The sequence below is a fragment of the Eleutherodactylus coqui genome, chromosome 9 (assembly GCF_035609145.1).
Source record: "Eleutherodactylus coqui strain aEleCoq1 chromosome 9, aEleCoq1.hap1, whole genome shotgun sequence".
Taxonomy (NCBI): Eukaryota; Metazoa; Chordata; class Amphibia; order Anura; family Eleutherodactylidae; genus Eleutherodactylus; species Eleutherodactylus coqui.
This window is the reverse complement of record NC_089845.1, coordinates 53,360,249-53,383,801: the sequence shown is the minus strand read 5'-3', so window position 1 is coordinate 53,383,801 and position 23,553 is coordinate 53,360,249. Positions and strand designations below refer to the sequence as shown.

Here is a 23,553-nt window from a genome sequence, read left to right as displayed (position 1 = left end):
GCCGCCGTACTTACCGCCCGCCTCATCCGGTGGCTGTGAACTTGACGTTCATGGACGTCATGACGTAGCCACGCCGGTGTACGTGCGGAGCTTAGCGTCAGCCCGCGAGCTCAGGAGTGCGAGCCAATCAGGTGAAAGGTGAGCCTCCTGCCTAAGGGGAGAGAGGGTGGGCACGCGCTGGGGCCCAGTTTAGCACCACGTGACCACGGCGGGAACGCGGGAGAGGAGTCAGCGCTGCTGGTAACCCGAGGTGTGTCACTCTGCAGCGGTGGCGCCCTCCTGTGGTGATTGTCAGAATGCAGTTTATAAAGCTAATAGTCTGTTTACACCAAAAGATTATGGTCTGAACGAGCGGATGACGTCAGAGTAGTGGCGCATTTACACGGGACAACGGTCATCTAAACGACTGCTGGTGTCACCGCTAGCTGTGGGCGCCCGCGCAGAACGCCACTGGGTTCTCAATCAGCAATTCACATTCTAGCGGGGAGCGTTTACCCTTATGGCGCGTTCACACGACCGGATTTAAATAACCGATTTTGCAATCAGCGGCCGATCCACTGTAAACGCGGTGATTGGTTTAATCTAAGTGGGGCCTTAGCGACTGAAAGTCAGCGATAACGATAAATAAATGAATACTAACTTTTTAAAAAATTTCTCCGGACGATTATTATCGCTCATTTTCATTCATTTGAACAAATTTTGAGCAAATAAATGGCCATTTAGGCCCAATGTCCACGGGCGGGTTTGATTTTCAGAACATCCGCGAATCAAACCACCCATCGGGAAACATCGGTATTCGCACATTAAATAAAGCATGTGGATTTGATTGGCGGACCTCTTGATCCGGAGAATAAAATCGCAGCATGCTCCACTTCAGTGCGGTTCCCGCACGGACGACTTCTGTTGAAGTCAATGCGAGCCGTCGGACGGGCCGTGTATTCAATGGGAATGCAGGAGTTTAAAAACAACCCTCCAATGCGCATGTGTGGCGGCTGGCGCTTCCGCACACATCCGCAGTGAAGAAGATAGAAGACCCGGATGGGTAAGGAGGGTCCGCGGCGGCGGGCATGGGCGGATTCTGCTGCGGGCTCCCGCATGCGTAATCTGAGCCGCCGCTGGACATGACGCCAAGCTGTTTATACAGGCGGATATGTTGTTGACTCGTTCAAATGAGAACGTTTTTTCCTCCCCCCCCCCCCCCCCTTAAAAAAATCCTAACTCCTTTATTTATCCATCGACGTGGCTGTATGAGGGCTTGTTGTTTTTTGCGGGACGAGTTGTATTTTTCAATGGTGCTATTTATTGTACCATATAATGTACTGAAAAACTTTTTAAAAATTCTAAGTGGAGTAAAATGATTTTAAAAAAACCACATTCCGCCATCTTTCGGTGCGTTTTGTTTCTACGGCGCACAAACGGCAACAAAAACGACACGATAACTTTATTCTATGGGTCAGTAAGCTTACTGCAATACCAAACTTGTATGGTTTTTTTTTTTTTTTTTTACTATACTACTAAATATTTAATTTTTGCGCAGTCTGCCCTCTTCTGTCCGGCTCTGGCGTGCTCGCGCGGGAGAGCTGGTCTGCGCATGCGCAGAAGACCTGTGCGGCGCGAGCACGCCGGAGCGGCCCCATTCAACGGGACAGAAGAGCAGACTGCGCAAGCGCGTCTAATCCAGGCAGAAGGCGGCTTTGGTCGGTGCCATGGAGACGGGGATGCCAACACCGGGGGGTAAGTATATAACTTCTGTATGGCCAATATTTAATGCACGATGTATATTACAAAGTGCATTTATATGGCCATACAGAAGTACTTAACCCCACTTGCTTTCGCGGGACAACCCCTTTAAGCAGTCAATGCTGTGTTACCAGCAAAACTGTTGAAGTTGTTTGTAACATCTGCAAAGTGTGAACTGTTTATGTGCCTCCGGTTTTACCAAAGCTCTTTGAGTCTGGACTCTTTATTTCCTCATTACTGGATAATCTGAGGTCAGAGATGCTATCTTTTCTCCTTAGGAAGAGCACCTAGACGGTGAGTGAGGAGACTCAAAAGGCCATCCATGCTCCTCTGGGTAATTTGCAAATAAGAAAGATGGAATAATAGCTCCACAGCGCCACCTATTGGAAGGCAGCATTACTGTATAAGTGGCACTGTGGAGGTATTATTCCATCTCCCTTATTTGGATAATCTGAGGCACTGGCGTCACATGAAACTCTATTACTGTGGTTTCTAGCCACCTTTGTGTGATCCGTCTACTACACGGGCCTTCGTTCCATGCAGAGTAGCCACCGCCGTGACTAGACGACAGTGCCCCTTTAAAAAGAAGTTATATGTTTGCTTATCTGCAGATTGTAGAAGTGCTCTGACGCTGCCAACTGGGGAAAGTATGAGTTCTTGTAATGTTATTCTGCACACACCTCTGGTGTATATAGAACAAATTGTCTGCAAGATATTTCCTATTAGAGTTCTATAAACTGACTACATTCTAGATTTGGAAAGTGTTTGTTCATGGTGACTAACTTAATTATATGCATTCCAGGGGAGGGTTCAGGCATCCTGCTTATACTGTCCTGTCCTTGTAACTTGTAATTTACTGAAGAGTCTCCTGCTGGTAGTGCGGCTCGTCATCATACTGTAAATCACAGGTAAGAGAAAGACCGACTGGGATATATATATCTCCTATTGCAGCTTATTTCTAAGACTATGGCCCAATGTCCACGGGCAGATCTGATTTGTGGAATCCGCGCGGGTCACCCGCACAGAAGATCCACAAATCAAGCCACACATAGGAAAACATGGGCGTCCGCAAGTGAAATTCAAATTAAGCATGCGGATTTGATTTACGGACCTTTTGATCCAGGAAAAAAAAATCGCAGCATGCTGCATTTCAGTGCGGATCCCGCTCGGATAGTTTCTATTAAAGTCAATGGAAGATGTCCGATCCGCGACCCGTCTGCAATTAAATTGGATCCGGAATCCGATCTGCCCGTGGACATGAGGCCTGTAGGCCCTTTTACATGGGACGATTATCATTAGTAGTTGTTCAAAACCCCGCGCTCCTGCGGGTATTTGAACAATAGTCGTGCCGTATAAATGCACGTAGAGACTGAACGACTGCAGTACAACCTATTAGTTTGTTTATATTTCCGGCTCCGTCGGTTAGCGATGACGCGGGTACCTGCAGCCCCTACGCAATGGGCTGCGCTATATGCGCGACCATAGAGTACAATTGGATCAATGTCACATTCTATTTTCCGTGAGTGGATTACGCACTTCCAACCTGCTCATGTGAGCGGAATTGTGTAATCCAATGCATTTGCTTGAACAGCGTATTTCCGCGAATCATACAATCGCAAAATCCGCAATTCAAATCCGGTTGAATGCGACCAGCCTAAGGCCCCCTGTTCACGACCAAGACGGAATATTGCCGGCGATATTCCGCTGCGGGGGAGGAATGGGGGCCGCTGTCAGTTCTCTGCGGTGAGTTTATTTGACAGATAGGCTCACCACGGAGAATCGCGGCATGCCGCGATTTAGATCCCACGAGCGGAAAATCACTATGATTCTCTGTTCGTGGACGCCACACTTTCTATGGCAACTCTGTGGAAAGCGTTCACTGCGTTACCGTGGCCGGATTATCGCCACGGGTAACGCAATGAACAATCGCCTGTGTACAGGCAGCCTAAGACTACACGCATCATATATGCATATATTGTTATTATATGTTTGTATATTGGCGATAATAATATTTTTTTAAAGTATAAACTTTTATTTAAAGATACTTAAAGGGTATATATATATAAAGGCTCTATATAACTATATAGTGATATCAGATGTTCTTGGCTGAATTCAAACCCAGGGCTACAAGCCAACAGTGCTAACCAATGCTCTTCGTGACGTGATCTAGTCACAATAATGGTGCATTACGAATATAGTTCTGTAAGCAGTTCCATATTATGTTCTACCCAGAAGGTGTAAAGCCACCCAACATATTCGTCATATCAGACTTGAATCCGTGTGCTGTTGTAATCCGGGGTCCAGTAAACCACTAGAGCTGCTGTCCTGGGGCTGCAGGGCAAGGTGTAACGGGTAATAGATGAACATGCTCTTGCTTATAGTGAACAACAGAAGCCAGTACTGAGTCATGTTATATTACATCTAATGAAGCAGTAGAGCAATCTATGGAGCATTTTATGCATCTTAGTTTTAAACTGTCATAGATTCAGCTAATTGTATAGCTTTCACTATATGATATCAGTTGAAGACTGGTAGGGACCCACAACGATCACTAGAATGAACTTGTTGTGGCTGGCACCCCTTATACTGTGTGCTTTTTCTTGCACTCCATTTAAACTAACTGCACTTTGAAAGAACCTTTGGCATGTTAAAAGCTTTGAACAGTGGGGGTCCGGGTGCAGACTACTGAACCGAAGGGGCTGCAGTGCCCACCTATATGCCTTCAGCTGTCGGCACCAATGAGCAACTGAAGACGGACGCATAGACTTCTACAGACATCTATATGTCCATCTTCAGAAGTGTCGACAGGCAATGAGGACCCCCGGAGCGTACAGCGTTTTAGTGAGTGCTGCAGCCTCTTCATTTGAGTGATCACCACGTGTCTCAGAACCCAGACCCCCACTGATCAAAAATTTTGACTTGTCGCACTGACCTCAAAAGTTTTTAAAAAGTGCAGTTACTCTTTAATCTGTCAAGGGGGCTTGGCTTGCGAATGGTGGAATGCGCAGTGTATTTTGAGAGCTTTGCTATATGCTGGCTCAGACACAGTTACCAGGCATCATGCACACTCTTACCTGGTGGCCAGGTACAGCATGGGATGTGGGAAGGGTCCTGCACCTCCTCTAACAGTAAGTCAAACGGGGGTGTATGGAGTACTTTCTTGGTATTCCGCTCATGGCGTCTAAGATGGCTTCAGTGCACACACAGCCTGCCCCTTCACCTGACCGCCCAGTGGGGAAGACAGAGGAGCTCCACCGGAGCAGAAGCAAAGACCCCCACGATCTTTAGAATGGGGGTAAGAAGAGAGATTTCCCCCCCACCCCCACTTTTCCGCAGCGGCCCTACCACCTCACTATGCCCACCATTCCTCAAATGGGTCACAGTGTCCCTCTTCCTGGACTTCCTCCTCCAGCACAAGTGCTGCCATACCACAGGGAGAACATTAGTGGGACTGGAAGGCTCATATTTAGAGCCATACCCCCAGAAGTGAGCTGGACTCTATTTTCCAGCGCTTTTTAAGCCTCTAATAAGCAGGCTGCAGCACTCATTCAAAATGTAGTGCAACAGATTGGGCAGAGGTTGTCTGCTGTAGAGGAGTCTCAGGAACAGACTTTTGATCTACTGGAGACACATAGCCAGGCTGTACGAGCGCAGGATACCCAGAGTGCTGGAAGCCTGTTACAAATTAACAATTTAGAAAATAGGCACCAGAGAAGCAATCTCTGCATCTGCTGTCTTCCCTGAAGATATTCCAGACGTGCAATTAGGCTCAAGCTTTCTTTGGTTTACTACTACAACGCTCTTCAGATAAGCCCATCGAGATCGATCGCATACACAGGGCCCTGGATCCCAAATCCTCAGACCTGAAACGCCCCAGAGATCTCAAATGTCGTATCTATTTATACAAAGATGCTATCCCGAGACATGCTCGAGAATCGGCTAACCTACAGCATCAAGGGTATCGCATTATTATCTTGCCTAACTTAGCAAGACACACCCTACAATTACGTAGGGCCCTTAAGGCTCTACTGGAGAGGGATATACCTTACTGTTGAGGATACCCTTTTCAGCTCATGGCTAAAGGCCCATTTAGACACAGTGATTATCGCTCTAAATTCGCTCAAAAGCCGTCTTTTGAGCGATAATCGTTGTGTGTAAGTGCACTGACATCGTGCTGAAAGATGACGGTCAGCCTTATCAGGGATTCACAGCAGGATACAGCTGATACTATTGTTTCAGCTGTATTCCGCTCCCTGATAATGGGCTGGGTATGAAGAACAGAGCAGTCCAGCTCTGTTCTCCATACCTGGCACGGAGTGCTTGGCTGTATAACAGCCGGATGCTCTGTGCAGAAAACATTTGGATGTAGAAGACAAGCGGGGACACCCCGCTTGTCTTCTGCATTCTCAGCTGGCAGCGCAAGGTGATTGCTCATCTTGAGCAATTATCTTTGGCTGTAAATGACACAACGATTATCACTCAAAAGTCGTGTCTAAATGGGCCTTTAGAAAGACTGTAGATCGGCAGTCATAATTTCACTCCCAGATTGGCCGCCTCCGTTTCCAGTGGCAGCACCTAGGTCACAGTGACACACTGTCCCTCTGAAAGAACAAAAGGGAACCATGAGACCTGTGCGCTCAGCAGTCCTGATCGATAGCACGTGAGGCATCGTTTGTTCCTGTGCCAGTGCCACTGATACCATATGTCGGTCCTCAAAATTTTTTGCACAGAAAATGACAAGTTACTTGTTTGTTGTTGGAAACCATTCATCAGAATGGTTTATAGTCTAATAATTTGGGTGCCTACTTTATATCTTCATATTTCCTACATAATATTTTCATAGCACATTCTAGGTGTTTAATTGGTTAATTCCACCAATTTAAGTTGCTTGTAATCATAGTTTAACCCTTAAGGGTTTCAATTATCTTTGTATGAGCCGGATATGGAGCTCCTCCATTACTACCCTCCTTCTCTCCACCTAGGGTTGACTACATGCGTTGTTGAAACACTGGCTGTAAGCTAGTGGTTTTTCCAGCTTTGATGGGTATTCTTCAGACTGTACATAACCTTCACTCTTTCTTTCCTCCCCTATTCTCCTTCCCCCACTCTTTGACTTGCCCAGCGGCAGGGAATCCAGCAGTGACCCCAATGACACGATTATTATGACATTTGGCTCTTACAACACCAGGGGATTAAAGATACCAAGGAAACAGGGTCACATACAAGGGTCTCTTACAAGAGACACATTTCTAAATGTCCAATGTTCCCAGGTTTACTACCCATTACTATACAACTTGGCATCATAGCCCTCACCCAACTAAAAAGTCGTTCGGTGTCTCCATAGCTATCCACAAACATTTTTCTCATCAACTTCTTGCTTTTTGAATAGATCCTGAGGGACGTTACTTGTTTATTTAAAATTGCTGTAGGTACTAACGTATTAAATCTAGCTAATGTTTATTTTCCTAATCAAGCACATGTAAATCCGGCATTTCCTCTGCTGCCCTATGTAGACTGAAAAAGAGAATTAGGTGCCCTAAAACTCATAGATTTCTGAGTTAAGGACCTTAGCTGTCACTCTTTAGCCCGCAACAGTTATGGCCGCTTAGACTACCTATTTATATCCCACAACCTCCTAGACCTTTGTCCTACTTGCTCCATAGATGTTTTTCTATGGCCGGACCATGCCCCAGTTTGCAGAGCTCTCCAGCATTTCTCAGAGGGCAAAGCAAAGCATACCTGGCATCTAAATGACAACTCTCTAAGCAATGCAATATGCCCTCAAAACATACGAACTGCAATCCAAAATTTACACACTGACCACAGGGCGGACCCCACACCAGCCCCCATTCAATGGGAAGCTCTAACATGCATAATCAGGGAAATATTTTTTCTCACAGCTCCAGATTAAAGAAACAGCAGTCCCACAAATTGGAGGCTTTTCTTAAGACCCTAAATTCCCTAGAGACCAATAGTAAGTCCACCGCCTCAGACCAGTTACGAGCTGAGAAAACCGCTCTTCACCAGCAGGTCCTCTCAATACTAGACCAAGCTTCATTATGTTACAGGGATAGAGCGCAGAAAGGGTTCTATAAATATGGAAACGTGTGGTTCGTGGTTAGCTAGGGTCATCCATCCGAAAATATCCCTTTCTAATATATGTTCTATTAATTCCCATAATGAGTTTAGTTCATTCACCATCCGACATCCTTGGAGAACTTCCAATCTTATCATCAATCCCTTTTACAACATTAAAGGTAATATATTTTAACCGTAGGAATGTTAAAGTATACCTGGATAGGTATGCTCCTGACTGTATCGTGAAGGAAGAAGCAAACACGCTAGATTGTGACTTTTCTGACTCTGAAATTTTTGAGGTAGTCCAAAACCTAAAAATGGGTAAGAGTCCGGGCCCAAATGGCTATGCACCTCAATTCTATAAAATCTTTGGTGATCTGCTAGCTCCTCTTCTACTCAAAACCTCTAATGCTATCTCCAAAACTTTCCTTTTTCCCCTTCAGGCTCTACAAGCCATAATAACGGTATTACTCAGGGCATGAAGAGATCCATCGACCTACAGCAACTACTGTCCCATTTCCCTTCTTAACATAGATGCAAATCTGTTCTCCCAGATCTTAGCCTCTTGTCTTCAGCCAATTATTCTGTCCCTAATCCATAGAACAGGTTGGGTTTGTCTCTGGACGAGAGGCAAGGGACAACCTCATAAGAACCCTATCTTGTATATTGGGGGCACACAACTTTGATAGGTGACTCTGCGAAAAGTGGGCCTGGACCCACAGGTTCCAAAATTGGATCATGGCTCTTTGCAGCCATCCAATAGCTTGGGTATAAGTCAACGCAATGTTATCTAAAGATCAAGAATGGTACAAGACAGGGATGGTCCTCTATTAGCCTTCCTATATATCCTAGTAATGGAGTCACTGGCAAACGCTCTCAGAGAAAATTCTGATAAGGGGATCAAAGCGGGAACCTCAGAACGTAAATTAGCATTATTTCTCGATGACCTCTTAATCTACATGACAAACCCTAGGATAGCGTTGCCAACTATACTGAGGGAATCGAAAAAAATTGGCGGTATTAGCAGTTTTAAAATTAACATCCATAAATCCGAGATTCTTAACATAACGTAACCCTCTAGGCAGAAGAAGTAGCTCACTTAAAGTGCACATTCCCTCTCCGATGGCGGGAGGATTTTAGCAAATATTTGGGAATTTCTTTTAACAGCTGACCCGCATCAGCTTTTTGCCCTAAACTTCAAGCCCATGTTTTCTTTCTTCGAGGCAAACCTTCAGAGGTGGCATCATCTTACACTTTCATGGTTTGGTAGGAGTAATACCCTTAAAATTGATTTTCTCCCAAAGTTTCTCTACTTATTTCAAACCCTACCCATCTGACTAAGTCATACATGAATTATATTTGCAAAGTCACTCAGAAATTTGTATGGGGGTGGGGGGTACCAGACCACGTCTGAAACTTGGGACACTTATACGTTGCAAAGAGACGGGAGGAGTGGGCTTACCTAATTTTTCTATTTAGCATACAGCTGATATATGTAAATGTGTGTTAGATATCTTTCACAAACACTCCTTTAAATTATGGGTAGAATTGGAGCAGGACTAAACTTCCCACCCTACACACAGAGACAAATTCCTGATTTATCATTGTTAAATACGCTAACTACTTGATGTCTGGAATAGCTTTGCCACACCTTCAAACTTGGTGTCTATTACGGGTCTACTAACTCCCCTTTTGGGCAACCCTGATGTACCGGCATTGTTCAAGGGTTCTTCCTTACATGCCAGACTACAATCTTAATCCATGCTACCAAAGATATCATCAGATTATATTTCGCTTGGTGGCACGGGAAGGATATTCTAAAAGATGTGACTTTGAAAAAATGTTTTTATCTTCACGTAATTGCACATAGATGTCTGGTAACTCTCTCACCTTGAATCATACGTTCGGTAATCACGTTTTGTGTCCTTTTTTTTTTATTGTGTATCAGCAGTAGCACAGACATGAAGAAATCCAAACACTGACTGCTGTATATATGAGATAGATTATATTTTACAGTAAAACTAGAAGTGTCGATACTTTTAAAGTCCAGAAGAATGACACATTCCTGCCACTGATAGTAATGCTACATAAGCAACTCTGCTTTTCCACAGCTGCAAATCCTTTGTTAAAGCAACGACTATTGAAATGATGATGTGCTACGAATTTCACATCAATGCGAAGTGCTTTCGCTTCATAAGGGAGAAGCTCAAAACTTCTAAAATTCAAGGTGTCATAGCACTACTTCCAGTCAGCTATTCAGAATATTGTGCTCAACCGTTTCATTGTGAATGTATTTACCCTAAACTTTACTTGACAGTGTAACATTTCTTCTTTTCTTTTCCGCAGCTTCAAATTATGTCCAGTCCTCAATTTAGTGGAGCAGTACAGAACAGGGTACTTTCACATGAAGACTGGAAGGAGAAATGGGAAACAAGGAATATTGGCTTTCATGTAGCGAATGTTCACCCGTAAGTATCTAAAGCTAGCTGTAAACAGGGCAGTTCTAAATTTATGCAACAATTGAATAAGTACCCTACCTGACGAATGTTCGCTCTTGATGATCAATGTGTTCCAAAAAGACTTTCCAACAACTTCTTGTATTTACAAGATTCTTCTATTTACTTACCATATAGTAAAGTGGAGGATCGGAGATTTGGGGACCTGAGAACTAGATGACCCACTGACCATAGAAGATGAGGATCCATTTCTAAATGAATGTTTTAAGCAATATTGTATAAATGACATTTTTACCCTGTTCATTTAATTTATCTTTTTTTTTTTAACCCAGGTTACTAGCGGAATTCTTGAATGAAATGCAAGACGGTAGGACACAAATGAACATCTTCTTTCCTCTCTGTGGCAAGGCGGTGGACATGAAATGGTACATATAGATAATGTTGAGCTGTAATGATAGCAAATAATTGAATGTAAACAATATTCTAAATCCTCTTAACAACTCGATTCTTTTAATTATGCTTCATCGCAGGCTGGCTGACATGGGTCATAACATTGTTGGAGTTGAGGTCTGTGAAATGGGACTCAGGGAATTTTTTACTGAACAAGATATCCCTTACACTGAAGAAGTTGTAGCTGGGATCCCCGGTGCTAAAGTATTTAAGGTTAGTGAACTTTTCTTGTGCAAGCAAAACTATGTTCATATTGAATTTACAGAATTTGAAAATGTCTGCAGAACTCTATACATTTTTTTTTGTAATTGGGTCATGCATTGAATGCAAAAGCCACCTTTCAACGAGAATTCACTGGGCGACAATTTATAATGTAGACACTTGCGACGGTGTCCGTAAAGTGTAAGAAGGTTGTATAAATGTCTATTCTTCCATTACAGTAAAGGTGCATTAAATGGGCGTGCTTTTTTTTTATTTTGTTTTTTGTCCCGTCCGTCCCCCCCCCCCCCCCCCCCCGATTTTTGTGCTTTGCGAGATGCATAAAAATCGCATGGGAAAAGAGACCATTGTTTTTAATGGGTGCATTTACATGTGGGATTTTTTTTTCTTTCTCACAGCACTGCGAGATAAAAATTGTAGCATGTCCTATTTTTGGGCAAGTCCATTGGAAGAGTTGCCTATTCTTCCCTATAGGAGCGGAAAGAAAACGCATTGTGCTTGCATGTATATGTAAGTGCAATGCGATGTGTTTTTGCTCCCATAGGGAATAGGAAACTATTTTCATGAGCATTTTTCATGCAAGTGCAGCATTGTGAGTGCGATTTATTTATTTATTTATTTATTTATTTTATTTTTATTGTTTTTCCCCGCAAAATACATTGCACTCTCTTACAAAATCACAGGGTTGCAAGTGAGATATTGGTTCAAGTTTCTCAAACCGATATTGTACTCGCTGGTTTAAATGCGCCCTAATTGCAATGTTTGGACCCCATCTGGGTCTTTGCGAAGCAAGTAACAATAGACAAGTATGGGGTATATATACATAAATCAGAGACCATATAACCAATCTCACAGTGAAATCACACCGCCTGATGTGTCTTGCATTAAATTAGTAATGAGATACATGTCTGCATGTAAAAATAATTATCCCATAGAGCTGCACTAAATTTAAAAACAAAGCGGTGACTGCAGTGGGTATTTACCTAGTATATTGTGTACACTGTGAGGCAAACTCTCAGGTTGGGTTCACACAGACCAAGTGAATAAGTAGAAACTGGCAGCACTCCAGGATGGAGTAAAATCACACGATCGCTGTCTGTGGGTGATGGGAAAATAAAGATCATCTGATTTTACTGCATCCTGGAGTGCTGCCAGTTTCTACTTATTTACTTGGACTTTTGGCTTTGGAAGTTTTTTGGTTTGGATCTCCTTACTGGCGACTGCACACAGGTCTGATCCTTATTGGAATAATCATTTATGCTGCTGGCTCAACTTTTTCTGTGTTGGGTTCACACAGGGCGGATTCGCTGCGGAAGGTCCGTGCGGAATTTCACTGCGGCAAATCTGCCTGCAGCCGCTAATCTTGGGATTAGCCAACCATGTGGACGAGATTTGTCAAAAATCTTGTCCACATGGGGCAGCCAATCCGCCATGGCAAAGCCGGCATCAGCTGGCGCTGCGGCGCGGATTCCCCGGCCGCAGCATGTCTATTTTTTTTCTCTATGGAAGTGCCAGCCGCAGCAGAAAAGCATGCAGCCAAGCTGCTCCAAAACCCGCAGCTAAGTGTCGTGGGTTTTGAAGCTGCGCTTTCCCAGTGGAAATCCTACGTTTTTTCGCTGCAGCAAAACCTTAAAATTTCTGTCGGGATTCCGCCCTGTGTGAACCCAGCCTTAGTGCATACATCACGTGCATGTAAGTAACTAACTACAAACCTAGTGTTCCCATCACTTAAGCAAGCGGGTTATAGCAACCATGGATACTTTCCAACAATCTGACGACCAAGAGAAGGAACAAAACGCTGTGATTACTGTAATGGAAAGTAGTCATACAACTTATTTACACCTTATGGATGCCATTGCATCTATTTGGATTATAGTACCAGGAAAATCTGATGCATGCACTGAAGCTATGCTTTCCGGTACAGTTAAAAGGAAGATATGCCAATGCATATCACCCAAACGTATGCCAAAAGACACTCTTTTGACATGTGCAATCCAAAGACGTTAGATAGATTGGAGATATATGTATAAGGCAGAGTGTGAACAAATCCTTATTCTTTTCTTAGTACAATGGCATCTTCTGATTTAACGTAACTGTAAGTGTATATTAATCTCTATATAGGTGGGGGGGGGGGGGCACAATGGGAGGGTTTGAATCAGTCCGGATAATCAATCTTAGCTTATACTCTTGCATCCCAAGGGTTTCTGATGTATCAATTCTTAAATTACCAATTGATCCCTAAAAATGTGGGATATTTAAGACTGACACAGAAGATGGACATTGGTGTGTACCAGGGAATGGCAGCGCTTGAAGTAAGAGTTTTAATAATAAATTAATGATTTGGCCAACAGTAATATTTCACATTGTGAAAACTTTAGTGATTAGTGGAAACTCTTTTAATATGTGTATTATTTGTTTTCAGAGTACGTCTGGGAACATTTCACTGTACTGCTGCAGTATCTATGACATAACTGAGTAAGTACCCGCTCCATAAGAATATTTACAGTACGTCAGAATACTGATTTTAGTAATATTTTATTTTAAAAAAACTAAGAAAATTAAAGAGTCACTGCACTTTGAGACAACGTGTGTTAATATGATAGCCAATGTGATAACTAGCAAACATGGAAATCGCTTTATTTACCTAAAATTGGATTTTTGTGCTGAAAAACATCCCACTAAAGTGCTGGCCACTAGGGGTCTCCCTTCCTTTTATTTTGCTGCCCACTGCCTGTTGTAATGTGCATCTAGGAACAGGGAGTGAGAGAGGCGGGTTGTTGTCTCATGCTGCCCAAAAAGTCTATGGAGAGGAGTGTTAGGTGAAGGCAGAGATACTTACCCAGACTCTGCAGCAAACAACTGAGAATTGTATATACAGTCTGAAGAGGTTTCCCCTCTTCAAAAACATGCAAGATACAAATCATATAATGGCCTGATACAGTGTTGTTCCTCATGTGCACACACAAATGCCTATTCTGAAAACTGATATGAAAGTGCAGGTATGCTGTAGTTATGTGGAATTTGGGACATTGGAAATGCATAGCTATAAATGAGTACTTGTTTGTTTCTAATGATTCTGTCATTTGTAGTTCAGTCATTGGAAAGTTTGATGGAGTATGGGACAGAGGAGCAATGGTAGCTGTGAACCCAAAAGACAGACAACGGTTAGTTAATATATCCAGTTATTAAATCTATTAAAAGATCTATATATTTGGGAAATAAACACATCTGAATTGTTTTCCTTTATTCATCTTGTATGCATTTTGGTTTCTTACAGGAGTTTTCCAACCTTATGCCTAATGACCGCAGGCAGATTTTTGCTGCGCAATCCGAAGTGGGCGCCCCCTCCGGATTCCACTGCAATAACCCTCCAAAGCATGCTATGGAAAAATGATTCTTCATGCACACAGTTTCCGCTTGCGGATGAAAAATAGCAGCATGCTCTAGTTTTCTGCAGTTCCCACACGAACAGCTCCTATGGAAGCCGTTCGATCCGTGGCCCGTCCGCAATGTCCCAGATTCTGTGGGAAAAGTAGGAGATTTAAAAAAAGGAAAAACTGTACTGCGCATGTGCGCCCGCCGGCGCTTCTGTAAACATTTGCAGTACAGAAGAAAAGAGGCCAGGACAGGTACGCAGGGTCGCAGCCACGGGCGGATTCCATGCGGGATCCCCATGCGGAATCTGTCCGTGGCCGTGGAATAGGGAATGAATGGCTGATAGTTGCACCTGTCTTCAGAACAGGAGTCTTCCAATCCCTGTTGCGTTTGGTGAAGCGGCCGCTACATCCAGGCCAGAGGCTAAATGTCCACAGCACTCTATCACTTCTCTATTGTTACAGTAAATGCCTTATAATTGAATGAAGAGAGCCATGTATACCTCTCTATTCAATCTCTGCTTGTACCTGGCAGGATAAGGGACCTCCATTGTGGAGATAGAGGTGGGACCCACATCTATTAGACCTTTATGGAATATCATATGCATATACCACGAAAGTCTATGGCCGCCTGCACACTGGCGGATTTGCATTGCGGAATTTGGGGTGGGTATCTGCCCCTGAGTTCTGCAGCAAATACCAATGCAATGGTCAATAGCATGCTATTAAAGTCAATGAAAGCCGTCCAACCTGCGGCCCTAACACAATTAACATTGCGTAAAGGTCACGGTACCCGCATCATCGCCTAGTGACGGTATGGGAAAATCTGTACTGCACATGTCTGACGGTGAGCCGTCCAGACCATCCGCAATATGGATATAGAAGAAAGAAGACAGGTACCGAGGTCACCAGCTAGGCACAGGGTCAGATTCCCAGAATCAGGAAGTGATCTTCTGTGGGTGGCCGAGGACTGCAAGAAGCGCGTAGGAACTCCGGAGAGCAGTGGGAGGGACCTAGACTAAGTCTGCTAGGTAAGTATAATAAGACATCACCTGAAAATAAGACCTAGCACCTCTTTTGGGGCAAAAATAAATATAAGACAGGGTCTTATTTATGGGGAAACACGGTACCATCCACAACTGTTCCAAGCTTCTGGAATGGTGTGAGAAGTAGATTTGCTGGTACTTAGCTGCGAGTGCACACATGCAGGTATCGCAGGTTATAGCGGTGTGTGCTCATCATGGTATGAAGAAGGGACAAGGATGAAGTGATGTGAAAGTAATGACTTCAGTGAGGGGTAAGGCCGCTACACACGACTTGGTCAGATTCCGCAGCGGAATCCAACCATGTGCCCAACCGGCATCCGCGCGTACCTGACTTTTCTTCCTTCTGTACTGAGGATGGTCTGCGCGGTTTGACGTTGGACATGCACAGTACAGTTTTTGTTTTTGTTTTTGTTTTTTTTAACTCCCGGCTTTTTCCACGTCATTGCTAGACGATGAAGCGGAATCCAGGACCTTTCCACAATGTCACCGCAGACGGGCCGCGGGTCGGATAGCTTCCATTGACTCAGAATCCGCACAGAAAAAGAGCATGCTGCAATTTTTTTTTCCCTTTGCGAGCAGAAAATCGCTAATAATTTTTTGCTTCTGTAGAGGGGAAAGCGTTTTGCCATAGCTTGCTATGGGCAGTATTTGCTGCTAAATCTGTAGACCTGCTCAGGATTCCGCAATGCTAATCCGGCTGTGTGCAGCCGGCCTTAAAGTGAGAAAGAGAGCACAGGAGCTAAGGGGAACAAGGTAGAGGAGAAAAACCGAGGGGGGAGAGAAGTGAAGGGAAAATAGTGTCTTAGCTCTGTCCTTCCCTCATACATGCTGGGTGCACACGAGTTGACGGGTTCATCTGTCGCCTCTGTTTCATGCATATACTCTTCTCGGAAGACCAGCTTCACTCTTAAGCAAGGTAATGCTACAAGTCAGTCATAGGATAGGGACAAACGATAGTCTTCCTGTCAACATGAGGTGGGCAAACCAAACATTCATTTCTAGTTGGTAGTCATTGCATTTGGGTTCCCCACCTCTTGTTAACAAGAATTTCTGCCTGTATAATCTTGTACATAGAAGCAGTATTAATCCTTTCCAATCCACTGTCTGACATCTAAAGACATTATGATTTAAGGCTGTACAGCTCCAATGTTGGAAGACGCCCATTGGGGTTCTCTTACTGTATATTGCCAGCCTCTCTGCTGTCGGAGCCTATCCAACGTGTCACCTCATTTAGTACTGGCTTTAGCTAGCATATAGCGCCGTTGTATAACAGCAGAAAAAGAGTAAGCCCCCTAGGAAAACCAGGATACAAATTGGATTGAAAAGGGTTAAAGTAACTGTATACTTGTACATAGGGGGCAATATTATATTTATATTCTTACAAGCAGATATAATTAAGAATGAGACCAAGCAGAAAGACGCAGGGAACTGCACACAGTTAAGCCAGACTCACATGAGCATATCTCACAGGGTGTAGTCTACAAAATATATGCGCGTGGCATGCAATCCGTATGCAATGACATTGCGTACTGGCTGCATGCTGCTCATCGTCATGTACTATCTTCGCATGTATGCTCATGTAGTACACACCAACATGGGATGTTATGGGAACCAAATGGATTCCCTCTGACTTCACTATACTGTAATTGATTATGAGAAGTGTATGCATGCACATATATAGCCAGGGACACACATCTTTATCAAAGGCAATATGCTTCGGGTTTTAATAACAAATATACCCCAAATAATGCAACAACAGAAGTACATACCCCTGAAATCATAACTCATGATTGGCTCTATGTGCTAATGGTTTGACATATGTTAACGCCTTAAGGTGTATTCTACTACTAGAACACGTGATTTCTTATAAACAAAACCAAAATAGACATATTAATATCCTTGCCCGAATTAAGGAATCCAAAGGAGGGGGTTCCAGGGCTCTCAGACAGCTTTTCTCCTAGGAAAGAGGTGTGGGAGTATGTGCAAGCATCTTGCTTGCACATATCAGTGTATAATATTGAACAAGTTAACCTTTTAACCTTTTTACTAAGAAGGTAGACATATATGAGTATTAGCCTAGTCTGATGTGAGAAACATAAAAAAAGATATATATAATAGAAAACATATATTACTACTATGACCGGGAAATGCTGTGATTTTTCATGCACGCATATATTGCGCAAGTTGTGTGAGCGGTAACATGGGCGTCTATGGAAGATTGGTACAGTGTATTATGCTGCAAGACCCGTGTGCGGAATATGTTGTACCAACATGCTTGTGTGAGCCGGGCCTTAGTCTTATTTTATTATAACATTATTCATAGATGTATTTAAATTTGGCAACTAAAAACATTTATTTGGCACCTAAATTCTTCAGTTCAGGAGCCAACGGCTAGGTATTTATTTTTTACTTTAGAATACTATTGAAGTTACTGGGCCAACTCCTGTACTGTAAAACTACCAAGGTATAATGACAACATGTCCTTCTGATTTCTGTCATGTAGTGTTGGCATATAAACCTTTTATATTTCTAAATACGTCTACTTTCTTCATGGCTGGATCAGTTGCGATTAGCTTGTATAAACATGGGGCTTCAAGGAAATCCTAGTATTAGAACAACATCAGGCTATGTTGTTCAAGTTATCTTATTTGAGTGTAGAAGTACGGGTGGTTTGACATGTGCGTTGGAACCTCCAGTCAAAGGTTCTGTCGCAGATCCAGCAAAAAATAGCGAAAGAAAAAGCGCTGTATACCAGTCAGCTGAGGGGAAACCGAACGGACCCTTTTATAGTCAGTGGAGTCTGTTCTGCACTGTTCGGTTCTGTCCTAAGACAGAGCTGTTCGGCCCCGGGGATTCCCCTTTTCCTGCTCCCCAAATGGAGCAGGAAAGCAGAACCCCCAGCGCAGGTGTGAAACCATCCTTAAATATTATGTGAAAACCCCTTATTTACAGAGATTTAATAATACCTTTTTTTCGCCAGCTTTGATTAGTATTGTAGAGAGCAGACTCCTGTATTGACATACATCTTTATTCTTCCTTCCGCAGTTATGCCAATGTTGTGTTGTCCCTTATGGCTAAGGACTGTCGTTACCTACTTGTAACATTTGAATATGACCCTAAATTGATTAAAGGTGAGAACAGATGACAAATATGTCCTTTATGCTTTTCTATGTTATTTAAATAGACCCATTATATTTCACATCATAGTTCTACTACCTGATCGAAAGCTTCAGAAATGTTCTTGAAGGTGGAGATGGCCATTCATGGTTAATAAAGGAATATTCAAGGGCTTCAAGGAGTAGTGCCACGTATTGTGATGCATTGTCAATATGTTTGTCTGTTTTACAGTAACTCTCCACTTTTTATCATCGTGTCATTTTAGGTTAAAGATTCTGTATTGATTTCTTAATATATTTTTATAGTTGTTGTAGCTCCACTTTTTTCTCAGAAGCAGCTCAGAAACTCTTATATAGACATATGGGCATATTTATCTAAGACTGGGGTTTTATACGCGGGTCTTGGAGAATTGTCGCTAAGGTAAGTTGAGCCAAATGTATCAAGAGATGCAAGCCTCTTGATACATTTGTCACATCTTGTACCTGTGAATCTACTCCTGAAACCTATGCCAGAGGAAACCTAGCTTTCTGCTGTATGTTACATTAGATATATTACATTAGTATCATAGTCCAATTTTGCAATAATCTATGTGAGAATACATTGAGTACATTGCAAGCATAAAAAAGCAAATGGTTAAAAATTTTAAATAACTGAAAACATTTTTAAAAAATGATTTTTATCTGACTACTAGCATACTTGTCGCACGTTGCTGCGATATCTGAAGAAAGGAAATTCAAGGAAACTCGTTCTGATAACATTGAATTGACATTGTGTCATTTTTATTGAAACTTCTTCATTTTCATATGGAAAACATTTCAAAGTGCCATTTTAATTCTATGTATTTAATCGAGTGCTTGTGGATACACAATATTTTTTGTTTTTCCGTCTGGTGCGTACTTGAATAAATCTGAAGCTTTTCCGAGGCATGAGCTGGCCACTTATAGTTGTCCATGTGAGATGCACGGATTCTCCAAATCTAGCCCACACACTGGCATCGATTGTCCTTTTGCTTTGTTGATGGTTATTGCAAAAGCGAGTCGCAGCGTTACTGTAAAGGTTTGAATTCAAATGGCATATCTGTTGGGATCATTGGAATACATGGCGACAGAACATCTTCCCCCATGAATTTCCCATTTAAAATTGTAGCTTCAATGATATTGTTCATCATCTTTTTCACCGAAAGTCTTGTACCGTTGCAAAGTCGTGGTGGATTGATGTTTCGGAGAAGAATGATAGGCACGCCAATTTACAATGTTTAAATATGCGGTGGCATACCTGGAAAATCGAGTGAATTCAAGAATGCCGTTGGGTAATTGACCACTTCGTCTTGATTCATCACAGTGTCGGTGGACTTATACGTTGTCGCTTCGCCTGGTATTCCGTTTTGAATGCTGAAATTGATGGCATTGACATCGTTGTTGGTAGCTGCTAATATAGCCCGTGCACTGAGCCACTGATGATTTTTGTAATTCCGCGCGATATTTGGAAAAACCTTTTGAATCAATTCGTGTTTGGTTGATGTCATCTTACAAAAGTTTGTGGGCAACGTGATACATTGTGTAAATCTGTCGATTGCCATCTTCCCATTGCCAATATCCAGCAATTGTTTCGCGAAACGTTCAGCAGATGCGTGCCGCCTATCGTAGGCTAGATGTACTATGCCAGAAATCTTTACGGGAGTGTACTCCACAACTTCCCAAAGTTTCATAGCGATCGAATAAATGGTCGCATAAAGGACAAACAGACAGACATTCGTTTTTATATATATAGATATTGTAGACGTGTAGTACACAGAAAGGGCTGCAGACACGCCTTCTGGTACCCAAGGAAAGAGTTAACACCTTTTGGTATGACAGGAAGTGAGATAAAAGCATCCTGCCACACTTAAGGGGAGAGCACTAGCGCAACAGAGCTGAAGTGCTGCAAGCTGGAGGTCCGGCATGGACCAGTTGTGGGAACCGTCACATGTCTAATGGAGGAGGATGCCCTCTAGACACCCTGCGCAGGGTAGTGATGGTGGGTTTGTGTTACTGCTGTTTGCTGCAGAATAAATGCTGGCAGGCGCCAATTTTAAAGAAGTCAAAGTCTCCTGTAGCCATTTATGCACGAGTAAACCCCCTTGTCACAATATGCAGATTAAAAGTTGGCCTTGATGACATAGCAAACGGATGACACCACCATTATTTTCCATTCCCAGGGGCACAGTAATCAGCATAAAAAATGCTTGTAATGCACCCCATTCATTTCAATGGGCGATGTAGGGCTTCAAAACATGCTGCAACGCCAAAAATAGAATATACAGCGTTCCTTTTTTTAGTGTATATTATAAACACTGCGCTAAAATGCTCATCCGAGAAGCCCCAGTAAAATGAATGGAGGCTTAGTGCAGTTTTTCTAGCAGGCGTAGAAAACACCCGCTAAATGCTGTGCAAAAACGGCTGTGTGAGAGAGGCCTTACTCCGTTAACTGCATCATGAGACTTTTTTGTGGTGTGTTCCAGGTACAAGTGGCCCCAAAACACTTTACAATGGGAGACTATAATGGCAGGCATAACCATGTTTTGTCTTTTTTTTCATAGGCCCACCATTTTACGTGCCTGAATCTGATATAGAAAATTTTCTTGGTGAGTAATTGCATGACAGTACTTTGCACTTAAAGGAACACGCCAGTGAAAACACATTTTTCCATGCCTACCCCCCACATCTGATTGCCTGTCACATTCTGGAGGTCTCTTCTGTGTATTTCAGCCACCTCCCTGCAGTGTAGCCTCCTGTCTGATGCTTATTAGGCACCATGTTGAGGCTCAGATTTTTTACTTTGTTTCACATCAATCCCATGATGCATCAGCACAGCATTAGCTGAGGCTAGACTTTTGAACTGCTGGGGGACAGTTTAATTGTCGTTACGTTCTATATTTGCCTAAATAACGTACAGACCATAAGTATACAGTCAGGTGGATGAGCTGTGATCTTCTCTACTATAAATGTGTGACAGGAGCTGTGTGATCATCATCGGTAACTGTGACGAAAGTGCCTGTATCGGTAGTATATGCACGTAACAGCATCAATTTGAGAACACATAAACCTAAGAAGACCTGAGCTGGTCAGAATTGAGATCACGTTTCCACTACTTGTAAACATACCCTAAAAGGGTTTTCTGATGCTTACAAAAATGATCCCAGAGTAGATTATACAAAAAAAACATTAATCACCTCTGCTGAAACGGGGACCAATGATGTCACGTTCATTGCCCACATGTCCGCTGCAGCCAATTTCTGGCTTCAACAGTGAAGACTCTGAAGGGTTAACAGCTGGGATTGGAAATAACTCTGATCCCGGCCGCTGCAGCTCTATTTTACAGATGGTACCTGCCATGTATGGAGTGGGTTTGACTCAGCTGTCGTGGTCCATTCAATGAAAGCATTTATTTAAAAGGGGAATTGACTGGATGTCCTTCTTGGGTGATTATATTACAAATTCTAGTCACTAGATTACTGGAATTGGTTTGTTAAGTCCAATGCCTTATTAGTAGGTGGGGAGGAAAATTGGGAATTTTTGCTCTGCTCTGGACTCATATTGGAGGAGAATAGGCTTATTTGGATGGACTTCTGCATTAGATTTACACACTGTGTTACTATGAAGTCAAGGTCCCAATTCTGGGTCAGGGGCTGGTTGTGTATGCATAAACACTTTAGAGAATTGAATGGAAGATACTGAACCAGCTGCAAACATCACAAAAAAGGCAAGGGTTATCCTCGAAACAGGAATTTTTTGTGCTCGTTTCCTATGCTCATCTCCATATTCTGTCTCTCTCATTAGGTCCTTCATGTACTGTTAAGCTGCTGAAGAAGATTGATGCACTTACTGACAGGCAGAAACAATGGGGACTCGACTTTTGTTTTGAAAAGATTTACCTCCTCACACCAAGATTGTAATCCTGATTAGCTGCACCCTGATTTTGTTTGGCCAACTTTTTTTTAGTAATACAGGCCTGCTAATTTGGTGTTCAAATGATTTCCTGGCTCTTGGTTTTTAGACATTCCTTATTTGTTGCCACTACTGCTTTGGAAAAATGTAATGAACAAGGAGTCACACCTAATACTTTTAATATCAATAAATTATATTTCCTCACTTTTGCCTATTATTCACACAGCAGATGTCTTCTGCCTTAGAGTGACCCTTCAATTTTGGGACAAAATTCTGTCCGAGGGGCCTGAGATGGCATATTAACTGCAGTTCTTCTATGCCATCACTTCAATCGACTAGTTCATAATCCCCTTATTGGCAGTTGAAGAGGGCCGAAGCAATCTTCAGGCTACTAAATCCCCTACAGTTAATGAGTAGTGTTATACTACCAATGCACTATATTTGCTCTCTGATTGGCCAGTGCTGATCACGAGATCAGCGTTGGCCAATCAGAGAGCAGCGCACAGTATGTTTTAGCTAGTAATCACCCTGGATGCCTGAAAATCAGATCCAGAACCTGTGAAGCAGACGGGCAGCAGAGTAGTACAACTGTAGGTAATATACCCCTAAAGTCCCAGAACAGACTTATGTGCTGAAACCAGAGGGTTGCTTTAAAAAGGATCTATAAACATCAAGCTTACTAAGTTATATTATAGTAGGGAGGCATAAATATAACTAAACATGAGATAAATTACCTTTGGAAGCATAATGCAGTTTATTTACTTAGACCAGTATTTCACACTCCGGTATACATAACCCAGGTCTACATGAGCTCTGCGCCTGGCTACAAGCGACAAATGTATTAAAGGGTTTTCTGAGTTAATAAAAAAATTAATTGCGTAGCCAAACCATGTCGCCCTACCTCAGCACACTGGATGAGCCCATTGAAGTGAAGCAAAATCTGTTTTTCCTGTGATTCTGGGAGAGCCCTTTTGTTATACCGTGTTTCCCCAAAAATAAGACACTGTATTATATTTATTTTTCCCTCAAAAGATGCAGTGTCTTATTTTCAGGGGGGGAGGCCTATAATACTTACCTAGCAGCAAGCGTTCGGGTCCCTCGTGCTGGTCTCCACTGCTGCTGCAGGCTTCCATGTCCTCCTGCACGC

General features: G+C 42.9%; 2 protein-coding genes across 3 annotated transcripts in view; one reads left to right on the top strand and one right to left on the bottom strand.

Moving 5' to 3' along the window:
• The window catches only part of KDM1B (lysine demethylase 1B), a 56,299-nt gene extending 56,220 nt beyond the window's left edge, over window positions 1-79 (bottom strand). The window contains exon 1 of the mRNA XM_066579409.1: window positions 15-79. The gene's annotated coding sequence lies outside the window, so the exon portion shown is untranslated. The remainder of the gene's footprint in view (window positions 1-14) is intronic.
• TPMT (thiopurine S-methyltransferase) lies at window positions 20-22,610 on the top strand. 2 transcript variants are annotated; one of them, XM_066579413.1, is made up of 10 exons: window positions 20-138; window positions 2,543-2,648; window positions 10,165-10,286; window positions 10,607-10,699; window positions 10,805-10,937; window positions 13,366-13,418; window positions 14,033-14,107; window positions 18,409-18,494; window positions 21,059-21,103; window positions 22,299-22,610. In XM_066579413.1, the coding sequence occupies exons 3-10, from the start codon at window positions 10,174-10,176 to the stop codon at window positions 22,412-22,414; spliced, it is 714 nt and encodes a 237-aa protein (XP_066435510.1). In that variant the 5' UTR covers window positions 20-138; window positions 2,543-2,648; window positions 10,165-10,173; the 3' UTR covers window positions 22,415-22,610. The 2 variants fall into 2 exon arrangements, with proteins under 2 accessions (XP_066435510.1, XP_066435511.1); XM_066579414.1 differs by having other exon boundaries at window positions 55-138; window positions 2,593-2,648.
• The last annotated feature ends 943 nt before the right edge of the window (window positions 22,611-23,553 follow it).